The 27,138-nt window shown below is 35.9% G+C and overlaps 1 protein-coding gene across 7 annotated transcripts in view; it reads right to left on the reverse strand.

The window, feature by feature from the left end:
* The window catches only part of ANKRD28 (ankyrin repeat domain 28), a 224,628-nt gene that overhangs the window by 19,413 nt on the left and 178,077 nt on the right, over window positions 1–27,138 (reverse strand). For all 7 annotated transcript variants that reach the window (XM_037845359.1, XM_037845373.1, XM_037845379.1 and 4 more), the window contains 6 exons: window positions 26,178–26,241; window positions 24,029–24,097; window positions 21,464–21,604; window positions 4,322–4,433; window positions 3,534–3,560; window positions 2,917–2,991 (listed from right to left, as the gene is read on the reverse strand). In XM_037845359.1, the coding sequence (XP_037701287.1) occupies window positions 2,917–2,991; window positions 3,534–3,560; window positions 4,322–4,433; window positions 21,464–21,604; window positions 24,029–24,097; window positions 26,178–26,241 (488 nt within the window). The remainder of the gene's footprint in view (window positions 1–2,916; window positions 2,992–3,533; window positions 3,561–4,321; window positions 4,434–21,463; window positions 21,605–24,028; window positions 24,098–26,177; window positions 26,242–27,138) is intronic.

Below are 27,138 nucleotides of genomic sequence, written 5' to 3' on the forward strand. Positions count from 1 at the left end.
AGGAATAAATAAAAATATACATTAAAAATATGCATATTTAGACTGACTTTCCAAATACTTTAGAAAATGGAAAGGAAGTAAGTAAACTTGTCTTCACATTCTTACTATATTTGCACTAATCCAAAACTTCCATATTGAGAATTCAGAAAGTTAACTATGGATTTTTCTAATTAACACAGTAGGCTACAATGTTAGGGAATGGGTATTCAGCAAATAATACAAGTTCAGATGACAGCTGGATCTTTTCAGGAGTATACAATGCCTGGTTCATTGCTGATAGTCAAGGGATGTGTGACAGGGGTTCAATTCCAAAACTTGTGTTCTTAAGCACAGTACTGTGGGTCACATTAACTCCCTGATAAAATTTAGTATACTTAAAATTACAGAGACAGCAGGCAACAGTGCTTGAATCTTCTGATTTCTCAATTGATGCAACCACCCTCACCCCGTAACATGCTACATCTCAAAATTAATATTTTTTTAACGAAGAAATAGGTAGGCTGAGCCCCGCTTAAATATCTGCAACGTACCAGGCATTGTACCAGCTGTATAAGAGAGCAAGATTTGATGTTTTGTCTGATACCATTCTGACTTACAGCTTACCAGGTTGGTAACAACACATATGGACTTCCCATTGGGAACTGAAAAACCTGTAAAGCTCTACCAGTCTTGAGCTCTTACTTGCTTCTAATCTGAAAAAAAGATACTTAGCTAGAACAGGAAACTACAGTGCATCAAAGGGCTGTAAAGACATTTCTTGTGGAAAATGTCAAAAAGTAACAGTAAGAGGTAAAGTTGCTCTGGGCCTTACTGATCTTTTTGATGCTTCTGGGTAGCAAATATGGTTGATTACCTGAAGACTCAGGTGACTACAGATCACTGAACTGTGTTGTTCTGGGATCACATCTGATCTTATTCCTCAATACCAGGTTGATGAAATTATGCTACTAAAAGAATTAACTTCGAGAAACAATACATATAGAAGATAGTATAATAAGAAAAAGAAGAGAGAAAATATAGACAATTAGGAGCCATGATGATTTGCCACAGAGTTCTTCCCCTCATGGTGTCCCTGTATAGGACCGAGAGCAGAAACCCACACGCCTAGTACGTGCGAAGTCAGGAATCAACAGCAGGTTCCTTGAGCCCAGGCCAATGTATTTTCATTGTACCAAGCTGTCCTGGATAGGAGTCTTTGGAAGGAAAACCACTTCAAATAATTTCTGAAAACCTCCTAAGGATAAACACAAAATGAAAAGTGGTGGTATAATCACATTTCATTGAGCCTAATAACTAAAATTGTTTCCATTTCAACTTAAAAAACACTGATGCAATGTAGAGTACATTGTTAGCTTCTAAGCACATAAAGAGAAACTTGCCAAATTGAGTGCTGGGGAAGAGCACAGAAATGTAAATTTTCTAAAGAAACAACATTAGTAAGTTAATAAGATAGTCCTAGAGATCGCAGGACTTTTTGGAGCCTTAAATATGCTGATTATGTGTTGAATCTCCAAAAGGAGAAATAGAAACACTTTCAAACTTATTTGATCATGAAATCCTATTTTACTGAACATACTGAAGATCTAGTAGTGTTGGAAATGCATTGGAATACATTTCCAACACTACTTCGGAATATGATTAATGGAGCACTGCTATTTAATAGCTGTCAGATTAGAAAATTACTTAACTTCCCTGAAGTTCCAATTCCTTGTGTATATTACAGAAGATACTTATCCTCATAGAGTTTTTCAGATAAGGTATTCAAAGACTTGACAAAGTGCTTAATCTGGCATATAGTAAGTGCTCAAGAAATGACAGCGCTCTGATGATGATGATAATGATGGTGACACAAAAAGAACTGCCTTGTCATCTGCTCAGACTTCATTTCTTGCCACCAACAGCAAAATGGCTGTTTTCTCCATGCTAGTTTTGTCCTTTCAAATCAATTATTTACTATGCAAGTATAGAAAAGGTGGTAGTAATTCTAAGGACCCAAAGGGCAAGGAAGCAGGAAATTTCAGCCTGACTTCTTACTTATTTAGAAGATGATGCAAAGAGCTAGTGGTGAAAAAGCGACAAAAAGACAGCATAAAATTAAAGGTAGTGTGTTAAATGGTGAGAACATCTGTAGGGAGAATATTAAAATAAAAAAATTACACTACAGGTGAGAAGAAACAACTGAATAGATCATTGAACTTGTAAGGCTCCATATGTTAATTTAAGCACACACCCTTCTAATTATTTTACTATAGTTAAAATCACAGGTCTCACAAATAGCTAATGACTCATACCCATTCTCCCAATTCTCAAAAGTTTTATCCCCAACAGTAACATATTATGTTACATAAACAAATCCTTCTTTCAGCACAGAAAGAACTAGACTGGACACTGCCTGAAATTTTCTAAGGTAATTCATTCCCATATTTGATTTTTAAAGAACTGTCACATTCTCCTCTTAATGAGTGACACAGAGAGAAATATTTCAGCAGAATTTTAAGCTGGAAGGAACATTACAGATCATGTAGCCAAATCCTATAGCATGGACCAATGAACACATAGTTTGCATTCTAAGATCACAAAGTAAGGAAAAAGTTGTAAAACTATCACAGAAACTGTAGTGCTTATACCCTTGCTTAGCAGGTTAGAAGCCATTCCATTAGGGCAGAAGGATTTTTAAATTCACTGTCACGGGCATATTATATCCTTTAAGAGTAGGTCTTGGGAAACTCAAGGACCACTGTTTAAAATAAACCAGAGCACTAAAGAATTCTCTGAATTAAAAAGTTTTAAAAGTTTTAATTCCATGGTAATTACTACATAGACCAAAAATTCAAGATACAAGTTTGCTTCAATGCATTGGACAGATATTTTCAGTAAACCAGATATCAGGTTGGCAATGAAGGCAGTAGTACTCACAGCCAAGTGTAAAGGGCTTATTGTTGCTCTATTGTCTGAATCACTCAACATGTCTGTCCCCGAGGTTTCCATTAACTAAAAAAGAAAGAGACATTTTAAATATCATCAATAGCACTTTTAGATATATTTTGGCAGTTAATGCTTTTCCCCTCCAAGTTCAAATCCCTCATAGAGTAGAAATTGATACTTGAAAATGTATTTAATAACCCATTATAAAAACCTAACTCGGCAAGCTTAAAGAAGAGAACTGTCCTTAAAGTGTGGTAAGGACAACAACTTTGAGGGAAGGATACAGACTAGTTAGGGGGAAATGCTATTTAACTGCCACCAAGTAAGCACTCCCCACTGCATCTGTGATTTCTACCACCACCTTTGTTCTTGGGGCTAGGTAAAAATAGCTTCAGCACTAGTGAAGGTAAAGAAATAAAATTTACTTTCCAAATTTCCAGGTTTACAGGTGTTAGACCTCAAGAAATATAGCCATGTACAAAATAACAAGACTTGGAAAAGAAGGTTTACCATACAAACAGAAGAAATCTTATACTATTGTTTAGTCTATTCTCCAAATGTCAAATATAATATTCTGAATGGTAGGGGAAAAATCAGCTAATACTTACAACATCTAAGGGAGTTTCACTTGCAATCTGAAATAAAAATTCAAAACAAAAATATTTAGTTTACAAAGTATTAGTTATGTATGAAAGAGATAAATGTTAACTTGAAGGTTTCTACTTTCTATCTTTTAAACCCATTCTCCTTGAACTTTATTTCCCCTTGAAGGGAAAAAAAAGTTTAATATAATTCATAAAGTAAGTCCAAATAAAGGAATCTTTAACCTAAAGCATCTGTTACACACTTCAGTATCTTTTAACTCATCCCTTACTTTCCTTCTAGTTTAGCAAAGCGGGGTAAATGTTGTGTATATTCAGGAATGAGACCAAAGGTGAAATAAAAACTTACTATGCAAAATTAGACTCTCCCTTATCAGGAGGGAATGTGAAATGGATGGGCCTTTCAGAATTCCCTAAATACATGGAGGAATGCTTCCTCTCACAGGGACATTTATTTCTCACATAAGACATAGTCGCAGTTCTTTATAAACTTCTGGACAACATTTATTTGAGGGGTAGGGGAAGTAAATTCTACAGACACAGACATGGTACAATATATGGGAAAGACATAAGTATTCTTCTCCAAGGATCTAATTTCTTCCTTTCTTCTGTTTTTGAATGGGAAAAAGGAAACAAGAAATATCTTACTGAGGTTAAGTATGAATTTAAGACATACATGTACTCTGAAAATGTTAAAAAGCAAAACAGAATTTCTTATCCATTTATTTTCATTTGCATTACATTATTATAACGTAATTTGCCTTAACCCTTCCACAAGAATTCAGGATTCTTACCAGCTGAAGACACAGACGGTGACCATAAGCAGCTGAATAATGAACTGCATTGTATCCTTGCTTATCTCGGATCCCTGGATTAGCATCATTTCTTAATAAGTATTCCAGACACCTATATACAGTAACAACATATTCAAAATTCAAAATCCTGCACTTTAACTAATGATAAAAACACAGACTGAAATTAAAAACTGAGTTTTTCTTACACTTGAATAATGCAGAAATCATAAATATATCTATGCTATATAAATCTGTTATTTGAATGATATTGCCAAGAAGTATCATAAAAATACAAAATAAACGTTCACAGAGGAATCTCTGTTCAAAGCAGACACCTCCAAAGATGACCAACAGACTCAGTCTACATGAAGGCTATTTTTTACATAGTCTCTAACTATAATACCACCTACTCTATTCAAACAGTATTTGACAGGATTAAACTCTTAGTGGTGGTGAATTTGGGAATATTTTGGGAATATTACTGCTTATCTATCTAGAATACATAGTGAGTGGAATTTCTTATCAGGAAGCTCAATAAAGATGTAAAAAAAAAAAAAAAAACACACCAAGAAACCAAGGTCAGAATTCAATGACCTTGAAATAGAGGACTGAGAAGTGTGTAAAGAGAGTAAAAGTGGTATGCTGGTAACAGGGAAGAGGTTTCCATAAGATAAGCTTCATTTCATTCCTGTGCTATTTAAATATAACAAAAATAATTTTTTAATATTTTTTATTGTAGAATATAATATATACACAGAAGTGATAACTTTCAAAGTGCAATTAACAAGTAGAGAGCAAATTTCAATATTATAGACTACGTCCCAGTTTCAGTTATTTCATTATGAAACATAACATATATAAATAAAGGTAATATCTTTCAAAGTATGATTTAATAAGTAGATATATAGGAAATTTCCAAAGTTGTTATGAGTTATAGTATCAGCTTCAGTAATTTCCTTATTGTAAAATATAACATACTACAAAAAGGTATAGCTTTCAAATTATAATTTAACAAGTAGCTATAGAATAAATTTAAAAGGATGTTATGTGTTATAGTTCCACCATTTCAATTCATTCCTTCTAGCTATTCTAATACCCTAGGCAAATAAGAAAATTATATAGAGATTCAGTATTCATAATCCTTTGTTAAATTTCATCTTCTCCGTTGCCACCCCTACCCCTGGTTGATTCACTTTCCCAATCTTCAGGGATGTCTAGGCAGTGACCACTCTAACTTGTTCATGTTGAAAAGGCGTGTTGACATTATGGGATAAGGGGATGCATCTGGTTGATGTTCTTGAAGAGGCTAATGCCTCTGGGTTTTGGGACTGACTTAGCTGGCAGAGGAGCTCTCTAAATTTCTGAAGAATAAACTTAGTGTGTGAAACTTTCATAGAGTCTCCAATAGGTATCCAGATATTCTTGAAGGTTTTTGGGACTACCGTTAACTTAGGTTTATCATATTATGGTATTTGGCATACCTAGATGAAGCTTGCATAGCAGTAACCTCCAAGAAGCCTTTTGACTCTGTAAGAACTCTCTTAGCCACTGAAACCTTATTTTGCTGCCTTTCTGTTTTCCCTTTTGGTCAAAAGGCATTCTCAATCACTTGATGCCAGGGTCAGGCTCATTCCTGGAATCCATGTCCCACATTGGGGGGAGGGTGATGAATTTATTTTCAGAGTTAGGCTTATAGAGAAAAAGTCCGCATCTAAGCAACAAAAGAGGTTCTCTGGAGGTGATTCCCAGGCATAATTATAGGTGGGTTTAGCCTCCCCTTTACAACTGTAAGTTTCACCCAAGCAAGCCTCAATACCAAGGGCTTGACTTATATTTGTGTAATACTAATATGGTATTCCTATAAATTATAGTCCCTAGTATGCCATACATAGATTTTTCCCATATACCCTTCTGTTGTCAACTATGCTACTGTCATACCTTAGAAGTAGGTATTGTCATACCTTAGAAGTGTATCATGCAAGCACCTATCCATATTTGTGGTGCTGATCTGTGGGAAACATGCCTTTAAACAACCCCTTTCAAACCTATTCGCCTTCAATACAGCTATGATACTTATAATCCCATTAACAAACAATCGTCACCCCTATCCATTACCATGTTTGAATTCACCATCATTGTGCCAGTTTGAATGTACTGTGTCCCCCAAATGCCATTATCTTTGATGTAGTCTTGTGGGGCAGACGTTTTGGTGCTGATTAGATTTGCCTGGAATGTGCCCCACACAGTTGTGGGTGATGACTCTGATGAGATATTCCCATGGAGGCATGGCCCCACCCATTCAGGGTGGGACTTGATCAGGGGAGCCATATAAATGAGCTGACTCAAAGAGAAGGAACTCAGTGCAGCTGTGAGTGACGTTTTGAAGAGGAGCAAGCTTGCTAGAGAGGAACGTCCTGGGAGAAAGCCATTTTGAAACCAGAACTTTGGAGCAGATGCCAGCCACGTGCCTTCCCAGCTAACAGAGGTTTTCCGGACACCACTGGCCATCCTCCAGCGAAGGTACCCAATTACTGTTGTGTTACCTTGGACACTTTATGGCCTTAAGACTATAACTGTGTAGCCAAATAAACCCCCTTTTTATGAAAGCCAATCCATCTCTGGTGTTTTGCATTCCACAGCATTAGCAAACTAGAACAATCATTAACATATCTGAACATAAAAGATTATCATTCTCCATCACTAGCTACTGTCTATTAGTAGGCCCCCAATATAAGATACTGATTTTACATTGTTCAGATAGTTCATAGAAGTGATAACATACAATATCTCTCCTTTAGTGTCTGAGTTATTTCACTCACAATTATATCCTCAGGGTTCATCCATGTTGCCATATATTTCAGGACCTTGTTGCTTCTTACTGCTGCCTAGTATTCCATCGTATGTACATACCACATTTTGTTTATCCACTCATCTACTGAAGGAACCTGTTTCCATCTCTTGGCAATTGTGAACAATGCTGCCCAAGAACGCTGGTACACAAACATCTGTTCGTGTCACTGCTTTCAAATCTTCTGGCTATATACCGAGAAGTGGTAATTCAATATTCAGTTTTATGAGACACCGCCAAACTGTCTTCCCGAGTGGCTGTATCATTATACAGTCCCAGCAGCAATGAATATGAGTTCCAATTTCTCCACATCCTCTCCAGCATTTGTAGTTTCCTGTTTGTTTGATGGCAGCCATTCTTATTGGTGTGAGCTGATATCTCATTGTGGTCTTGATTTGCATCTCCCTAATAGCTAGTGAAAATGAACACTTTTTCATGTGTTTTTTTAGCCATTTGTATTTCCTCTTCAGAGAAATGTCTTTTCATATCTTTTGTCCATTTTATAATTTAGCTGTTTGTACTACTGCCACTGAGTTGTAGGAGTTCTTTATATATACAAACTATCAGTCTCTTATCAGATACATGGTTTCCAAATATTTTCTCCCACTGTGTCGGCCATCTCTTCACCTTTTTGACAAATTCCTTTGAGGTACAGAAGCTTTTGATTTTGAGGAGTTTCACCTTTTTTTTTTCTCCCCCCATTGCTTGTACTTTGGGTGTAAGGACTAGGAAGCAACCTCCTAATTCTAGATCCTGAAAATGTTTACCTACATTATGTTCTGGGAGTTTTACGATACTGTCTCTTATACTGACGTCACTGATCCACTTTGAGTGAATTTTTGTATAGGGTGTGAGGTAGGGGTCTTCTCATTCTTTTGGTCATGGCTATCCCAGTCCCATTTGTTGAAGAGACTGCTCTGTCCCAGTTCAGTGGATTTGGAGGCCTTATTAAAAATCAGTTGACCATTTATCTGGGGGTCTATTTCCGAACTCTTAATTCAATTCCACTGATCAATATGACTATCTTAATGCCAATACCATGCTGTTTGACCACTACAGCTTTATAGTAGGCTTCAAAGTCTGTAAGTGGAAGTCCTCCCACTTCATTCTTCTTTTTTAGTATGTTTTTGGCAATTCAAGGCCCCTTTCCCTTCCAAACAAATTTGATAACTAGCTTTTCTAAGTCTGGAAAGTAGGTTGTTGGAATTTTCATTGGAATTGCATCAACTCTGTAGATCAGTGTGGGTAGAATTGACATCTTAACAATGTTTACTCTTCCTATCCATGAGCATGGAACATTTTTTCCACCTATTTAGGTCCTTTTCTATTTCTTTCAGTAAAATTTTGTAATTTTCTGTGTGGAGGTCTTTTACAACCTTGGTTAAGTTTTATTCCTAGGTACTTGATTTTTTTAGTTGCTATTGTGACTGGAATTTTTTTTTTTTTTTTTTAAATTGCTTCTTCAGTTTGGTCATTACTAGTGTATAGGAACATTACTGACTTATGGGCATTAATCCTATATCCCACTACTCTGCCGAATTTATTAGTTCAAGTAACTTTGTGGTCAAATTCTCAGGATTTTCCAAATAAAAGATCATATCATCTGCAAATAATGACAGTTTTACTTCTTCCTTTCCAATTTGGATACCTTTTATGTCTTTGTCTTGGTGAATTCCTCTGGCTAGAACTTCTAGCACAATGTTGAATAATGGAGGTGACAGTGGGCATCTTTGACTTGTTCCCGATCTTAGGGGGAAGGCTATCAGCCTCTCACCATTGAGTACTATGTTGGCTGTGTGTTTTTCATTCATGCTCTTTATCATATTGAGGAAGGCTCCTTCAATTCCTACCTTTTGAAGTGTTTTTATCATTTGAAATTTGTCAAATGCTTTTCCACGTCTATCGAGATGATTATTTGATTTTTCCTTTTGATATGTTAATGTATTGAATTACATTAATTGATTTTCTTCTGTTGACCCACCTTTGCATGACAGTAATGAACCCCACTTGGTCGTTGTGTATAACTGTTTTAATGTGCCTTTGCATTCGATTTGCAAGTATTTGGTTTAGGATTTTTGGATCTATGTTCATTAGGGAGATTGGCCTACACTTTTCTTTTTTGTAGTGTCTTTATCTGATTTTGCTATCAGAGTGATATTAGATTCATAAAATGAGTTTTTCTTCCATTTTTTGAAAGATTTTGAGAAGGAATGGTGTCAATTCTTTTCAGAAATTTTGGTAAAATACCCCTGTGAAGCCATCTGTCCCTGGGCTTTTATTTGTAGGTAGATTTTTGATGACTGACTGGATCTTGTTGCTTGTGATTGATTTGTTGAGGTCTTCTATTTCTTTTTGGATCAGTCTAAGTTGTTCATGTGTTTCTCGGAAATTGTCCATTTCCTCTAAATTGTCTAGCTTGTTGGCATACAGTTGTTCATAGTATCCTCTTTCGTTTTTTTTTATTTCTTCGGGATCTGTAGTAAATATCCCTTCTCATTTCTGATTCTGTTTCTTTGGGTCTTCTCTCTTTTTCACTTTGTCAGTCTAGTTAAGGGTCTGTCAATCTTGTTGATCTTCTCAAAGAACCAACTTTTGGTTTTCTTTATTCTATTGTCTTTTTGTTCTTCGTATCATTTATTTCTGCTTTAATCTTTGTTATTTCTTTTTGTCTACTTGTTTTAGGGTTAGTTTGCTGATCCTTCTCTAGCCTCTTCAGTTGTTCAGTTAGGTCCTTAGTTTTAGCTCTTTCTTGCTTTCTGATATATGCATTTAGAACCATAAATTTCCATCTCATCACTGCCTTCGCTGCATCCCACAAGTTCTGATACGTTGTGTTCTCATTTACATTCGTCTCTAGATAGTTACCAGTTTCTCTTGCAATTTCTTCTTTGACCCACTGTTAGGGTTTGTTGTTTAACCTCCATATATTTGCGAAAAATCTGATTCTTTGGTGGTTGTTGATTTCTAGTTGCTTTCCATTATGGTCAGAGAATGTGCTTTGAATAACTTCAATCTTTTAAAATTCATTAAGATTTGTTTTGTGCCTCAGTAAATGATCTATCCTGGAAAATGTTCCACGGGCACTAGAGAAGAATGTATATCCTGGTACTTTGGGATGTAACGATCTATTTATGTCTGTTAATTCTAATTCATTTATCACATTGTTTAGGTTCTCAATTTCCTTACTGGTCCTCTGTACAGTTGTTCTATCTATAGAAGAGAGTCGTGCATTGAAGTCTCCCACTATTGTAGATGTGCCTACTGCTCCCTTCAGTTTAGCCAATGTTTGTCTCATGTATTTTGGAGCTCCTTTATTGGGTGCACAAATATCTATAAATATTATTTCTTCTTGGTGAATTATCTCTTTCATTAACATACAGTGTCCATCTTTATCTCATGATATCTTTGCATTTACAGTCTATTTTGTCCAATATTAGTACAGCTACCACAGCTTTCTTCTGATTTGCATACATTTTTTTCCCATCTTTTCACTTTCAGTCTCTTTGTGTCACAGGGTCTAAGATGAGACTCCTGTTAACAGCATATTGATGGGTCATATTTTTTATTCCATTCTACCACTCTGTATCTTTTAATTGGAGAGATTAATCCATTCACATTCAAAGTTATTACTGTAAAGGAATTCTTGAATCAGCCATCTTATCCTTTGGTTTTTAGTTGTTAGAATTTTTTCCCCCTCTTTTTTGTTTTTCCTTTAAGTTACCCTTACTCATAAGTCTTCAGTTCTGTGCTCTTCTCCAGACATCTCTCTCCTTTCTTTTTTTCTCTCAGCTGGCAGAGCTCCCTTTATTATTTCTTGCAGGGCAGGTCTCTTGTTAACAAATTCTTTCAGCATTTGATTGTCCATGAAAATTTTAAACTCTCCTTCAATTTTGAAGGAGAACTTGGCTGGATAAAGAATTCTTGGCTGGCAATTTTTCTTTTTCAGAATCTTAAATATGTCCTACCACTGCCTTCTTTTTTTTTTTTTTTTAATTCAGTTTTATTGATATATATTCACAAACCATACAGTCATCCATGATATACAATCAACTGTTCACAGTATGATCATATAGTTATGTGTTCATCACCACAATCTATTTCTGAACATTTTCCTTACATCAGAAAGAATCAGAATAAGAATAAAAAATAAAAGTGAAAAGAGAATACCCAAACCATCCCCCCATCCCACCCTATTTGTCATTTAGTTTTTACTCCCATTTTTCTGATTTTTTTTCAATTTTTTAACTTTTGTTTATCAAAAAATTAAAAACAAACAGGCAAACAACAACCAAAAAAACCCCACAACATTTCAAACAAAGCAATGGATTAAGGAAAACAAATAACCTAAAATAACTACTTTGCTTCCAGTATGTTCCTACCATACCCCAAGAAAATTAATAAACCATGTCCAAACAGAGGAGTAAGAAAAACAATACCACTGCCTTCTTGCCTCCATGGTGCCCATGCCAGTTTGAATGTATTATGTCCCCCAAAACACCATTATCTTTGATGTAATCTTGTGTGGGAAGACATATCAGTGTTGATTAGATTGTATGAGTGTTTCCATGGACATGCGCCCCACCCAACTGTGGGTGACAACTCTGACTGGATAATTTCCACGGAGGTGTTACCCAACCCATTCAGGGTGGGTCTAAATTAAATCACTGGAGCCATATAAATGAGCTGACAAACAGAAGGAATTCAGTGCAGCAGAGAGTGACATTGTGAAGAGGACCTACAGCCAAAAGGGACACTTTGAAGAAGCTGAGAGAGTAGCTGCAGATGACAGTTTTGAAGATGGCCGTTGAAAGCAGAAGGGAGGACAAATGCCCCAAGAGTAACCAAGAGTGACATTTTGAAGAGGAGCTGTGGCCTAGAGAGGAATGTCCTAGGAGAACATAATTTTGGAACCAGAACTTGGAGCAGACGCCAGCCACGTGCCTTCCCAGCTAACAGAGGTTTTCTGGATGCCATTGGGCATCCTCCGGTGAAGGCTCACTTTGTTGATGGACACTTTATGGCCTTAAGACTGTAACTGTGGAACCAAATAAACCCCCTTTCATAAAAGCCAATCCACTTCTGGTGTTTTGCATTACAGCAGCATTAGCAAACTAGAACAGTGCCCATTGAGTAGTCAGCGCTTAGCCTGAAGTTGTTTCCCTTGTATGTGGTGAACTGCTTCTCTCTTGCTGCTTTCAGTAGTTTCTCCTTCTCGTCAGCATTTGACAATCTAATCAGTGTATGTTTTGGAGTAGGTTTGTTTGGATTTATTCTATTTGGAGCTCATTGGGGATCTCTGATTTGCATATTTATGTCATTTAGAAGGTTTGGGAAATTTTCCTCAACTATGTCTTGAAACACTCTTTCTAGCCCTTTACCTTCTCTTATCTTTCTGGGACAACAATTCTTATATTTGTTCACTTCATGTTATCCATCCATCATTTCTCTGAGATCCAATTCAAATTTTTTTTATTTTTTTCTCCATTTGTTCTTTTCTGTGCTCACATTCATTTACTCTGTCCTCAAGTTCATTTATCCTTTCTTCTGCCTCTTCAAATATGCTACTGTACATCTCTGGTATATTTTTAATTTGAGCCCAAATGTCTTTTATTTCCATAAGGTCTTCTATTTTTTTAATTACTCTTTCAAATTCTTCTTTTTGCTCTTGTAGAGTCTTTTTGATTTCCTTTATATCTTTAGCCATCTCGCTGAAGTTGTTTGGAGATGTGTTTGTACTTCTTCAATTAATTGCTTCAAATTTTGTCTCTTAGGGCTTTTTATTTTTTTTCTTTTGGCTTATCCATATCCTCTAAATTCTTCAAGCACTTTGCAATTTTCTGTTGGCTTTGGGGTTTTATTTGTCTTGACAGGGTTATTTTGGTAAGTGCAGAATTATTTGAGCATTTATACGTAATTTGGTTTGCTGGAGTGCAGTTTCCCAATCCTATCAGCAGGTGGTGCTCTCCCAACCTACCAGCAGGTGATGCTCTCAAGTAGATCTTCCCCAAACTTCTCCTGTGCAGTGGGCAGAGTCCAAACCAGGTAGGGAACCAATCAGTGCACCCATTCTCCGTATGCAGTGGGGAATGCCTGTCCTGGGGCTGCAGTGTGGGCCCTGAGGAGGTAGGTATGGAGCCTCATCAAGGGCACCCCGCAGATGTAACATGGGCCTTGCCTACTGGTTCTCTGCCTGCCTTGCACCTGCAAGTTTCTGGGGTGTAGGAGGGGCAACTGATTGCCAGTATGGCGCCTCTCCCTTCCCTCCTTCTTGCTGTTGCACCAGGTTCCCTCATGGGAGCTCCCCGCTATCTGACTATGGCGGATCACCCCCCAGCAAACTGTTAAGGTAGGTGCATGGGAGTGGAGAGCTGCTGCTCACTCCCTTGCCCAGTGGTGGTTTTGCTGCTGCGGTGGGCCAGGAACACACTCACTGCGTCCCTCCAGCTGCCATCTCTCCTCTGTTTTTGTCGGTGTTCACTCCACGTACTGTGGGAGACCCTTTTTGGATGGTCACACCCCAAAACTGGGGTCCCTGGTGTCCTCTGGCCCCTTTCTACTTACTTACAGGGAGGAGAAGTCCATTCTGCCTCACCAATTCTGCCATCCTCTCAGAAGTTACCAACAAAAATAATTTTAAAAGGCACTATTAGGTTCATGATTTGTTACAGTAATAATAAATTTTATTTTTACACTAGGGAAAAAGAGAGTACTAAATTAGAAATTGAGAGATTTGCCTCTAGACCTAGATTGGTACCAGTGATCTTGATCTTGGGCAAACTTTTCCAATTTTATGGTGAAATGGCTTTTGTTCATTCAATTGATTAACAAGTACACAACTATTATCAACAGACATAACATCTAGAGAGAGGATCAATATGGAAACAGAGAACTTGAATAATATGATAAATGAACTAGACCTAACAAACATATATAGAACAATGCACACCAAACCCTCAGGATATACACTCTTCTCAACTGCTCAGGGATCATTCTTCAGGATAGACCACATGCTGGGTCACAAAACAGGTCTCAATTAATTTAAAAAGACTGAAATTATACAAGGCACTTTCTCTAATCACAATGGAATGAAGCTGGAAATCATTAACAAGCGGAGAATGGGAAAATTCACAAATAAATGGAGGTTACGAACAGACTCTTAATCAGTGGGTCAAAGTAAGAAATCGAAAGAGAAATTAGTAAATATCTCAAGACAAATGATAATGAGAACACAACATAACAAAACTTATGGGATGTGGCAAAGGCAGTGCTGAGAGGGAAATGTATAGCCCTAAATGCTTACATTAAAAAAGAAGGGCTAATATCAAAGATTTTACTGCATACCCGGATTAACCAGAAAACGAACAGCAAACTGTTCCCAAGCAAGCAGAAGGAAAGTAATAACAAAGACTAGAGCAGAAAATAAATGAAATTGAGAATTAAAAAAATAGAGAGAATTAACAAAACCAAAAGTTGGTTCTTCAGAAAATCGATAAAATTGACAAACACTTAACCAGACTGACAAAGAAAAGAAGAGAGAGGGTGCAAATAAATACAATCAGAAATGAGAGGTGGGACATTACTACTGACAATACAGAAACAAAAAAGATCATAAGAGGATACTATGAACAACTGTATACCAACTAACTAGACAACTTAGAAGAAATGGACATAAAAGTCATGCAAACTGGAAAGGAAGAAGTAAAACTTTCACTATTTGCAGATGACATGATCCTATATTTAGAAAATCTGGAAAAATCTACAGCAAAGCTACTAAGAGCAAAAAAACGAGTTCAGCAAAATGGCAGAATACAAGATCAACGTGAAAATCATTACTATTTCTATACAGTAGTAATGATCAAGCTGAGGAGGAAATCAAGAAAAAAAGATTCTTTTACAAAAGCAACTAAAAGAGTCAAATATCTAGGATTAAATTTAACCAAGGATGTAAAGGACATGTTCACAGAAAACTTCAAAACATTGCTAAAAGAAATCAAAGAAGACCTAAATAAATGGAAGGTCAGTCTATATTCATGAATTGGAAGACTAAATATTGTTAAAATGTCAATTGTGCCCAAATTCATTTACAGATTCAATGCAATCCCAACCAAAATTCCAATGGCCCATTTTGCAGGACTGAAAAAGCCAATTACCAAATTTATTTGGTAGGGCATGGGGCCCCAAATATATCCAAAAAGAAGTTGGAGGACTCATACCTCCTGACTTTAAAGCATATTACAAAGCTAGTGGTCAAAACAGCATGCTACTGGCATAAAGACAGACATACTGATCAACGGAATCTAATTGAGAATTCAGCAATAGACACATCTATGGTCACCTGATTTTTGACAAGTCTGCTAAGTCCACTCAACTGGGGCAGAATAGTCTCTTTAACAAATGGTGCTGGGAGAACTGTTATCCATATCCAAAAGATTGAAAGGGGACCCCTATCTCATACCATGTACAAAGATTAACTCAAAATGGATCAAAGACCTAAATATAAGAGCCAGGATCATAACACTCCAAAAGAAAATGTAGGGAGGCATCTTTAAAATTTTGAGGTAGGCAATGGTTTCTTAGACTTGACACCCAAAGCACAGCAATGAAAGAAAAAAAATAGGTAAGTGGGACCTCCTCAAAATTGAACACTTTTGGGCTTCAAAGGACTTTGTCACAAAGATGAAAAGGCAGCTGACTGAATAGAATATTTGGAAACTACATATCTGATAAGGGTTTAAAAACCAGACTTACAGAAAGAAATTCCACAACTCAACAATAAAAAGGCAACCCAATTTAAAAATGGGCAAAGGATTTGAATAGACATTTTTCCAAAGTGGAAATATAAACAGCCAGAAAGCACATGAAAAAATGCTTAATGTCATTAGCTATCAAGGAAATGCAAATCAAAACAACAATGAAATATCATTTCATACTTACTTAAATGCTCACTATTAAACAAACAGAAAACTACAAGTATGGAGAAATAGGAACACTTATTCACTGCTGATGGGGATGTAAAAATGGTACAGCCACTGTGGAAGACAGCTTGACGGTTCTTAAGGAAGCTAAGTATAAAACTGCCATATGATTCAGCATTCCAGCTACTAGGTCAATACTCAGAAGAAATGAAAGCAGGGATGCAAATAGACACTTCCACACCAATGTTCATACTGGCATTATTCACAATTGCCAAAAGATGGAAACAACTCAAGTGTCCATCATTTGATGAAAGGATAAACAAAATGCAGTATATAAATATGATGGAATATTATCCAGCAGTAAGAAGGAATGAATGCATGCGACAATGTGAGTGAGCTCACTAATACGAACTAAAGATAATGAGCAAACTCATGGAGTTAATATTAGAAAGCAGGTTACCCAAAGATCGAATGAGGGTAGAGAATCAGGAGCTGATGCTTTAATTTGTGCAGAATTTTTAATAAGGTTGATTTAAGTGTCTGGAAATCGACAGAAGTGATGGTCACACATTACTGTGAGTGTAATTAACAGTGTTGAATCGTGCATGTGATTGTGGTTCAAACGGAAGTTTAGGGTCCTGTATGACACTAGAAGGAAAACTAGAGGATGAAACATGGGATTGTATAACACAGTGGACCCTGCTGTGGAAGACGAAGGTGGTTAATTGTACAAATATAAGAATGTTCTTTCATGAACTAGAACAAATGTATGTCACTATTAAAAGGTTTTAATAATAGGGTGGTATATGTGAAAAAATACAATTAATGCAAATTAAGGTCTATAGTTAACTGTAACATTGTATCATTCTTTAATTAACTACAAAAAAGGAACTATACCAAAGCAAAATGTCAATAATAGAGGGTAAAAGGGGTATGGGATTTTCCTTTTGGAGAAAATGTTCTAAAATCAATTGCGGTGATGAAAGCACAACTCTGATTATACTGAGAGCCACTGATGACGTTAGATGGACTGTATGGTGTGTAAATAAAACTGCTTTAAAAAAAAAAAGGGTAAATTCATGTTTATTTTCTAAAGTAGGAGTATGTTCCAATGCATTTACAGTGATTAGTTTCAAATGTACAGTATTAATGATTTGAAATCATTTAACTATTATATGTGAAGTTCTTATCAAGCCATTCACTTTGTTTCTTTAATTTTTGACATTCACATTACTCAGATGGTTAGGTTTGGATAATAAAACAAAAGCTCTGAGCTGACTTATAGTGATACAAATTCATTCTATTAGCATGCCTTTCAAATTTTGCTAAGCAATATGAATTTTCCTAGGTTTCTTTTTGAGATAGGCTGGATAAGTATTATCTTTAACCAATGAAAACAATTACTGATGCTAAGGATAGTTAAATGAGTCGTCCCAAATCCTCTGGGTGAAATATGACAAATCAAGGACTAGATAGAGACCCATAGGTCTTCTACTCTTTGCCCAGTGTTCTTTCCATGCTACCACCATGTCTCATCATAGTGGTTAATGGGTCACAGTGATAATTTAACCTGGGTACCTATAAAATACTGATCCACAAAATTAATCTTGAAAATATGGACCTCAATTTTAATTTGCAAATGGGGGGTGTGTGTGTGTCTGCCTATTGTCATTTTTTTTTTTCTGGTTGTAAATTAACACTTGTTTTATAAAATCCAAACAATTAAGAAATGGAGATTCTCTGTAATAGCTCTCCTGCTCCTGACATATATATATATATGGAAAACCTGTAACAGTATTTATAGCTAAATAAGCTATACTTACTATTCTATAATTTTGTTTTCTTCATTTAATAACAAATTAAATATCCGTATACCAAGCTAAGTGTACAGTTTGAATCAGAGTACACTTCAAATTATTTAATTTAAATTTCTCCAACTCTTACCCTACCACTCATGAACTGTAAATGTTAAACATAGTTTACATACATAACTAACCCATACAGGAAGACTACAATGTATTAGGCACTATTCTAAGCAATTGATACACACCAATAAACTCATTTAAACCTTGTAAGGCCACATGAGATAGGTCAGACTATTACCCTCATTTCACAAATGGAATGGGCAGAGAGGTTAAGTAACTTGCCCAAGGTACCACAAGTAGCAGAGCCAGGATCAAACCCAGAGCTGTCTCATATACATATAACAAAATGAGTTTAACAAGGTCGCTGAATATAGCCATATACAAAAGTCAAATATATTTCTATATATCACCACAAACGAAATGAAATTTAAAGACATATTTATTTTGGCAATAAAAAGACCAAATACTTAGGAATAAACCTAAGGATTACAAGACCTTTATACAAAAAACAGTATGATCCTACTTCTGTAAAGTCCAAAATCAGACAAAAATAAACAATGCTATTTCAAATCAAATATGATCCTGTTTTTGTAAAAAATGCTAACCATCACGAGTGAATATATCCCAATGCGATATATCTATACATATATAAACACATTTATATACAATTATATGGATATGAAAAAGGTTATGGAAAGGCATACACTAGGTCTTTAACGACAATTCGATTCTGAGGGACATCCACAACAGGCATGTTAAATGAGCTGTACACACATACAGAAATACATACATTAATATTGCTTATCTCAGGATAGCAGACATGATGGGATTTCTTCCTTATATACTAAAAACAAAAACAAAGCAAAAAAACAAACCCAACTCCACGACTTCCCCATTCTCTTATATATACATTACCATACATGTGCATAAGGGGAGACCCTCACTATCTTGCTCAAACTCAGCCCTCTTTCTCTTTAACTGGCAAAGAGAATTTTAGTTATTAATATTTCTTATGTTTCTTGTATTGGCAACCATATAATTGTTTGCTGGAGTCTTAGTGTACAATAAAAACATACCAGAGCATTTGCTGGGTCATCACTGACTACAGCTATAAGGCAAGAATCAGCAAACCGGGGTGACTAGTACAATGAGTCAGGAAAGATTTCACGTATTTTATCAATATTTACTGAAAGCGAGGAAGGAAGGGCATAAGGCAGAATCGAATTGTAATTACTGTATGTCACTTCTGAACAGCAGAAAACCAAAGTCAGAAAGTCAAGAATTCCAAAATATAAACAATTTTTCCCAGGGAGATTTAAAGGCAGCAACTATGATGATGGGTGCGCACGCGTGCACGTTCATTAATGAAAAATAGTAATTTGAAGCTATGGGGGAGTTTTACTTCTTTTAGAAAATATTTCAGTCTTACTTTGGCAGAAGTATGAATTAATTATGCCAGATTCTCCTATTACCCATTCCCATTCTTGAGAATTTAGAAAAATTAATCAATCCTTTAATGCCACTATTTAAGCCTCCAAAACAATCACTGAAAAGATGCTTCTGGTAGCCTAAAATGGTTCCTGTAGCTTACAGCTTCCAGAAGGTTCCCAGGGAATGAATCATTGGCTCAGTAAATGATGGCATTAGACGGACTTCCTTAAAGATAGGAGACAGAGTCTCCAAGAAGCAATGCTACATTCGTTTATGCACATGATCTCATTTAATTTTCCCCAACACTCTAAGCAGATTTCATTCTAATTTTACAAATAAAAGAAATTTTTGCTTAGAGGATACTTGCTCAGGCTCAAACAGGTACAACATGGAAACCTTAAGGTTTAAACTCAGTCTTTCTGAAAGAAAGCTCATGTTCTTTCCAGTGTAATAGGTTGCTTAGTGTCGAAAATGAGAATTAAACGTTTAAATAATAAAAGTCACTAGCCTACTTGCTCCAAATAACACGAATTTACGTTAGATGAGGAAACTAAAGGCTTAATTCATTTTAATACCAGTAGTACACCTCTATAGAAAAAGTAAACTGGCTGAATACTCAATGTTATTGTTTTGTTTTTACATAAGAATTCAGATTTAATATAAATATCTGAGAGCAGGAGGACCATGAGGTAATCTGTGCATGTGGAAGAGGGTGAGGGAGGGGAAGTGGGTAGAAGAGAACCCTCTCAGTGGAACTTAGATCCCGCTGAGCTAGACCCCAATAATCAGTCTGTGGGAGCTCTGGTAAAGGACTGTAGATGATGATAAAAGTCATTTTAGTTATAACCTATTTTAAGAAAATCTATTAATTAAATCCCAAAATAACAAAATTGGTAAATTAGGGGATAATCTAGTTATTCAAGTTTACCAAAGTCTTTCTTGCAGATCTTATTTAAATAGCTACTATCCAAAAACATACTTTAAATAATTTGACTTCCCCCAAACTCTGTCTACATCTAACTTTTCTGGTAAATATCAAATTGTATAAAGTGATATATTCCTGCAAATAGAAAATATATTTTACTATTGCCTTCAAGATGTGAATTTTAGCCATAAATTTAAGGTAACAAAAAGTTACAGAAATGGCTTTGAAATTAGTTACAGAATTTGTGTTAAAATTCACAATTGCATATATCATCAAATTATACTTTTTATTTTGAGAGTAAAAAGTAAATATGAAAACACAAATAAATAGCTGTATGTTAAATGCAACTTCCTTCAAGTATATTTTCTAAAATCTTTCCTCAGAGAACATTATTTTTCCCAAAGGGCATTTTTACTCTTCACTGACCTAGACATAGGGGATAGATACCACAGGCATTGACTATTTCTTCTCTGTCTTCAACGAATTTATCTTCTTCCAGGAAGACAATATTTAGTCAAGTATTATAAACGGTTCTGATCAACTTAAGGTGAACATTACTTATGAAAGGGTTTGTACATCTCTTATTCTTTTGTTCTTAGTCATTCTTGGCCAACTTACTTACTTGGTCCCCTAATTTACTTAATTAAGCAATATTTATTACCTACTATGTGCCATGTTCTGCCAGTTCAACTACCCCTTTTTTGAGTACCAATTTATCCTTGCAAATCTGAGCTCTCTACCTCTGAGGGAAACTTGTATTCTAATCTCTGCGTGATCCTTTGAAGATACTGTCCACATATTTTTCTTCTCTCTCTTTCCCTGATATATTCAAGGCTGTAGCCTCTGGGAACAAGAAAGATGGAAAAAATATGGAGTAATATTAAGATGCTCTTTTGGCAGGGCAGACAAGAAGGGACCTTTATCTTTCTCCCACAAATGAGTTAGTGAGGCAGCTTGCTGAGTAGGAATAGGTTGTAATAATCATGATTTAGGAATAATTACGAAACCAACTGATTCCCCACACTAGAGACCCAGGGAAAGATAATCAATAATAAAAAATACTAAAAAAATATAAATTTGAAATAAAAATAGCCAGCCATATGGAAGATGTCAGTTTATACAAATAATAATCCTTCATTATCACCATGTGATACTTACTTGCCATCCGTGTCTGATGTAGCTGCATAGTGCAGGGGTGTGCAGCCTCTTTCATCAAGGTCATTCACACTTGCACCTGATCCCACAAGAGCAAACAGGCACTGGTAATTGCAGTTGGCAGCAGCATAGTGTAGTGGAGATCTTTTGTGCCCAGGTTAACATAAGAAAAATAAAAGTCAAGAACATACACGAGTAAACAAGAAAACATTTTACTCTTACTCCATTCAGTTACAAATATCACATTTATATTGAGCCTTTCAAGTCTTTCTTTTGGAAAGCTGGAGAGAAAGCTAGAAGGATTGGTAGAGAACCACTAAGGATAGAAAATGAGATTGAAGCACAGTTATTTCATGGTCTCTAGACAGTATAAACCCAATCCCTTGAGTGAATTGCAGATACCCTTCATATTCTGCTTAGAAACTTGAAATTTTCATTTTAACAAAGGTTTTCCTAACTAATGAAAATGTTTCACAGAGGCTATATTCCAGGTAGCAGTATCTGTGCATGACTTAGTAGAAGAGTAAAGGGTAAAAGAAAAATAGAAGCATTAAAAAGAATGCTCAGTTACAGCAACTGCATGGTAGAGCTGAACAGTAATAACATTTTCCAAGCAATTAATGCATGGTTTTGAAGACTGTTCATTATTTAGAATATCCAGAGCAGCCTATTTCTTTCTGGTTACTGAAGCAAAACAAAATGTTGCTAAATTTAGAAGTTCCTGTCTTTGGAGTATAAAATTAGGATAATTCCATGACTTTTCATGAAGAGAAGGAGAAAAAGGAAGGATCAGAAAAGTAGTGGTAAATTTTAGTTCAGACTCTTCATGGAATAATTTCTGCTGAAACATTTTCATAGTGGAGTGACAGTAAAATACTATATGGTCTTATAGGATAATATTATAGAGTTTTTTTTTTTTAATTGGTAAATCCTGAATTTAGTTTCAGAAACCTCTGAATTCAGAATATGCTTTAGAAGGCCTCTCTATTTGTAATTTAGAATGCCTGAGGTGCTACAAATTAAGTATTATATACTGGATTAAAATATAAGTAAAAAAGCCTATCAGCTATAAAATATTAAATTCCAAAGACAAAGTGTTGTTATTATTATTTTGGAACTTGAAAACAAAACAAAACAAAAAACAACTTCGTTGTGTTAGGCCACTGTAATTCTGAGGTTTACTACAGCATCTAGCATGACCCTAACTAACACAGGTTATCAGGGAAAAAGAAGTTCAGTATGGCTGGAACACAGTGTTGGGGGGAGGAAAAGAAGGGTATGCAACGGATCGTGGTGAGGGGAGAGCTGCAGTGGTAAACACAGAGAGGTGACTTGCATTTTTTCCATTACTATTAATTTCTGTTTGTTGTTAGAGAAGTTATAGGTTTACAGAAATATCATGCATTAAATATGCGAAATTCATAGTTTCCATGCACCACCCTATTACTAACACCTTGTATTAGTGTGGTACATTTGTTATAACTCATGAAAGAAACTTTATTATTGTACTATTAACCACCATCCATCATTTACAATATGGTTCACTATTAACAAAGTGATTTTTGAGTCTGTGGGTCATTAGTTCCTTCCATTGGCAGGCTCATGGCAACAGTCTGTTTTTCAAAGTAATTCTGGGGTCAAGCAGTAGTCTTTTGTTATATTAATTTCTGATTTTCTACCATATATAATTCTGTTTACTTCTACTGGCCCAATCACCTGTACTGACACACATCCCTCCCTGTCATCTACTTTGACGCAAACAATTCTCAAACGCTGACAGAGACAATTTTGCTTTCATCGCTACCTTCATTTTTCAAATCAGTTTAAACTGCTCTAAGCCTTTCTTACATGGTTTTAACACACTCTGGGGCAATTCTTACCCTAAATAACTTAATAAATAATGGTAGCTTTGAGTACTGCTACTCAGATGTTGATAGTAACGATGCTGGGAGCAGAACAGTAAGAGAGCATGGGCTGAGGAACTAAAAGGGATTCGTCATTTCGTCATTTCACAACTGCCTTCTGTCATTCCTGCAGATTATACTTACTAGCATATGTGGATGCATGTGTGTGTGGGTGGGGGGAGTTGTAGGGGAAAGAAAAATTACGTGCATATATTTGTAACCTATTTTCTCCCTCTTTCTAGGGGCAGTAACCAGATATGGGCAGTAGGTCTCTCATAAAGGAATGACTTGGGAAAAGCAGAATCAGACTACTGAATCCTTGGTGTAGGAGTTTCTAAAAGAAGAATAGGTATCATGGGGTTTTACATTTAAATGGCCATAATTATTAGAAGGGCAGGAGTGATATCAAGAGGTATACAGGCATTTACTAGGCTAAGGCTATGACTGGTCCTGGGGCTATGACATAGACCCAGGTGGAAGAAGATAAATGGGTGAAAATGAAAATTTGTGAGTTATCAACTTCAGTTGGGCCTCTTAATGAATCATGATCACAGTGCAAAAGATGCTAAGTTGTTCAGTTAATTTTGAGAAAACAGAATGCCAAGGAAGTCATTAAGCAAAAAAAATTAATTAAGCTCTTTAAAGGAACTGGATAGCAACATACCTCCCAAATTTGTCCTTTTTGTTGAAGTCTGCACCAGTATTCAACAGAAGGTTCAGGCACTCCAAATTCCTATTCAGGAAATATACAGTTAGAAACCTTAATTGTCAGTGGTTTTATAATGACATTCATAGGTTTAAATCAGTATAAAAGCATGTTTTCAAATGAGAGTTAAAGTGGACAAAAATTGCATGCTTTACACTATGAAGAGCAAAACCATTAAAAGTCATCATATCTAAAATGTAAAAATTATGTACATACATATTGGCACGTTGACAGGAAACAACAAATTAACTGTTGTCACTGCTTACACTTATTAAACAGATTCTGAATAATTTTTAGGAAACCTTAAAATAAACTTCATACAACATGCTTATAATTAGTTTACATTTAAAGGGGGGGGGGGGGACCAGGACCCACTCCAGATCAGTTTTCTTTTTACTTCCTCCTATACTATAACTGCCTTATATAGGAAGGCATGCTTACTTAACACTGCAGAAGAGCGCATTATATGTGTTGGATATTTCTATAATTTAATATTTATAAACCTCAATGTCAACTTACTAAGTTACTCATGTTATCTGTCATCCCTTTCTCTGGAACAAAATAAACAGCAGCAAAGTTTTAACTAGAAATTTCTCTGGTGAGCTTGGAAGAACAAAGGGAGCCACTCTGTTCCAGTTTCTTAAAGCTGCTGCTATGCAAAATACCAGAAATGGATTGGCTTCCACAAAGGGGATCCACTAGGTTGCATATCCACAGTTCCAAGGCCATAAAAGTATCCAAACCAAGGTGTCAGCAAGAGGACATCCTCAATGAAGAAAGGCCCATGTTGTCTGGAACACCTCTGTCAGCTGGGAAGGCACATGGATGGCATCTGCTAGTCCTTTGCTCCTGAGCTCTGGTTTCAAAATGGCTTTCCCCAAAATGTCTCTGGGCTTCTGTCTCTCTTAGTTTCTCTCTTTCTGCTCCTGTGCATCCTTGCTTCTTCTTTCAGGGTATTTCTCTCTGAGCATCTCCTCTTAACCTCTCCAAGATAAACTCTGGGCCTCATCTCCCAGCTTAGCATCTCCAAACATCCCTCTGTCTGCATCTCCAAGTGTCTGGGTTGGTGTCGGTCGTGGAGCTCTCTTAAGGACTCCAGTAAACTAATCAAGACCCATCTTGAATGGGCAGGGGTCACACCTCCACAGAAATCCAATCGAAAGGTCTCATCCACAGTTTGGTGGGCCACATCTCCATGGAAACAACCTAAAAATCAAAAGATCCTACCCACAATAGGTCTGCCCCCACAAGACTGCATTAAAGAACATGGGTTTTCTGTGGGACATAATACCAGCACACAGTCCATATGTTCACAATCCCTCTCTACAGTTAAGACTGGCCTGATGGTGTTTTGGGTTCAGTACATTTGTCCTCTGAAATCACTGTCATTTTTTTTTTTAAGTAATTATAACCAAGAATAAAATTTCTTGCAAAATGTCCTTTTGATAAGTCATCATGAAATCAAATGACTTATCATGGATCTGGGTTCTAAACTGTCAGAAGTGCTGAACTTGGCACATACTTTCAGAGACCAAGAGTTTTTTATTGTAGGAGTCTGTTATTCATTCATACTAACTGCCTAGTTTCCCACGGTAGTAATACTTAAAGTTTAGTCCCAAATCTTTCAATCTCAATTTTTCTTCTTCTTATTTATTAGTCCTAAGTAGAAACAAGAGATTATCAGCCCATCACATCACCTCCTCTCAAATTATGATGATAAAAAAAACACAAAAAAACCTATTTGTCTACTTAAAGAATACTAGTATTATTCAGAACATTCCCAATGTTTCTCATGTTCTGATTTGAGGACATAACCTTTCATTTCTTTTTTTTTTAAAGAAATCACATTATGAGTTTTTTTCATTAATCTAGGCATCATTTTTTCTTATAGAAAGCAACACTTCCTTTTGTAACAACCTAAGACCTAGGTGGAAGATTAAAAAAAGCAAATTCTACCATCCTAGATTTTTTTCTCCCAGACCACTCCTGTGATGTTTTGTTTCTTACTTTGTGTTAGCCCAAAACTAATAAACAGGAACAAATATGAGAGTAAATCTGCCATAACCAGCTATCTTTCTCTTAGGAAATAAAAATACTATTAACATACCCTCCAGCTGCAGCTGCATGTAGACAGGTCCTGCCAAAATCATCTGGGGTATCTATATCAAATCCTACAAGAATGAATATATCTTATATGAATGCATGTCATATTATGTCAAGAAATTTCAAGAATTACCTCCTCCCACCCCAAAGAAAACTATGAATTCTGAAGAGGTACACAATTACTGAAGAGAATATAGATTATTAAAATGTACAACATTACAAGAATTTACCACTAAAGGATTGGTGGCTTTAGGACAAGAGCTAGAGTGCTTGTTTAAAAAGTCATAGTATAGAATTGAATAGTATTTGGAAATAAAAAGAAATAATGTACTGAAACATGCCACAAAATGAATGATCCTTAAGTGAAAGAAGCCAGTCACAAAAGACTACATCTTGGATGATTCCATTGACATGAAATGTTCACAATAGGCAAATTTATAGAGAAAAAAAAAAAGATTAGTTGTTTCTCAGGGCTAAGGGAGGAGAGTAAGGAGGATTGAATATCTTTTGGGGGGGGGGAGATGAAAATGTTCTGAAGTTAATGGTTACACACCCCTGTGAATTTATTAAAAAGTATCAAATTGAAAATTTTAAATGGTTGAATTGTATGGTATATGAATTATATCTCAATAAAGCTGTTTTTCTTTTTTTTTTAAGTCACACTTTGCTATGTGATTTATTACCAACTCTGAGATTTTATTATTCCCTCTGGATATAAAGGTTAGGTGAATACTTGTGAACACACACACTCACTTAGACAAAAAATCAAAACAGAATAACTCACTTGAAAAATACCATTAGGAAAAAGCCAGAGGAAGTATTTATTAACTCTATTGTGCATTTTTCACTGAAATGGTCTCATAATTCTTTCAGTGAACATACGTGTTAATATACAAAATTTGTTCAACTTGAACATTCTGAGAAATAAAATATCATTTAAAATCAATTAGGTCTTATTATCTAAT

The sequence above is a fragment of the Choloepus didactylus genome, chromosome 1 (assembly GCF_015220235.1).
Source record: "Choloepus didactylus isolate mChoDid1 chromosome 1, mChoDid1.pri, whole genome shotgun sequence".
Taxonomy (NCBI): Eukaryota; Metazoa; Chordata; class Mammalia; order Pilosa; family Megalonychidae; genus Choloepus; species Choloepus didactylus.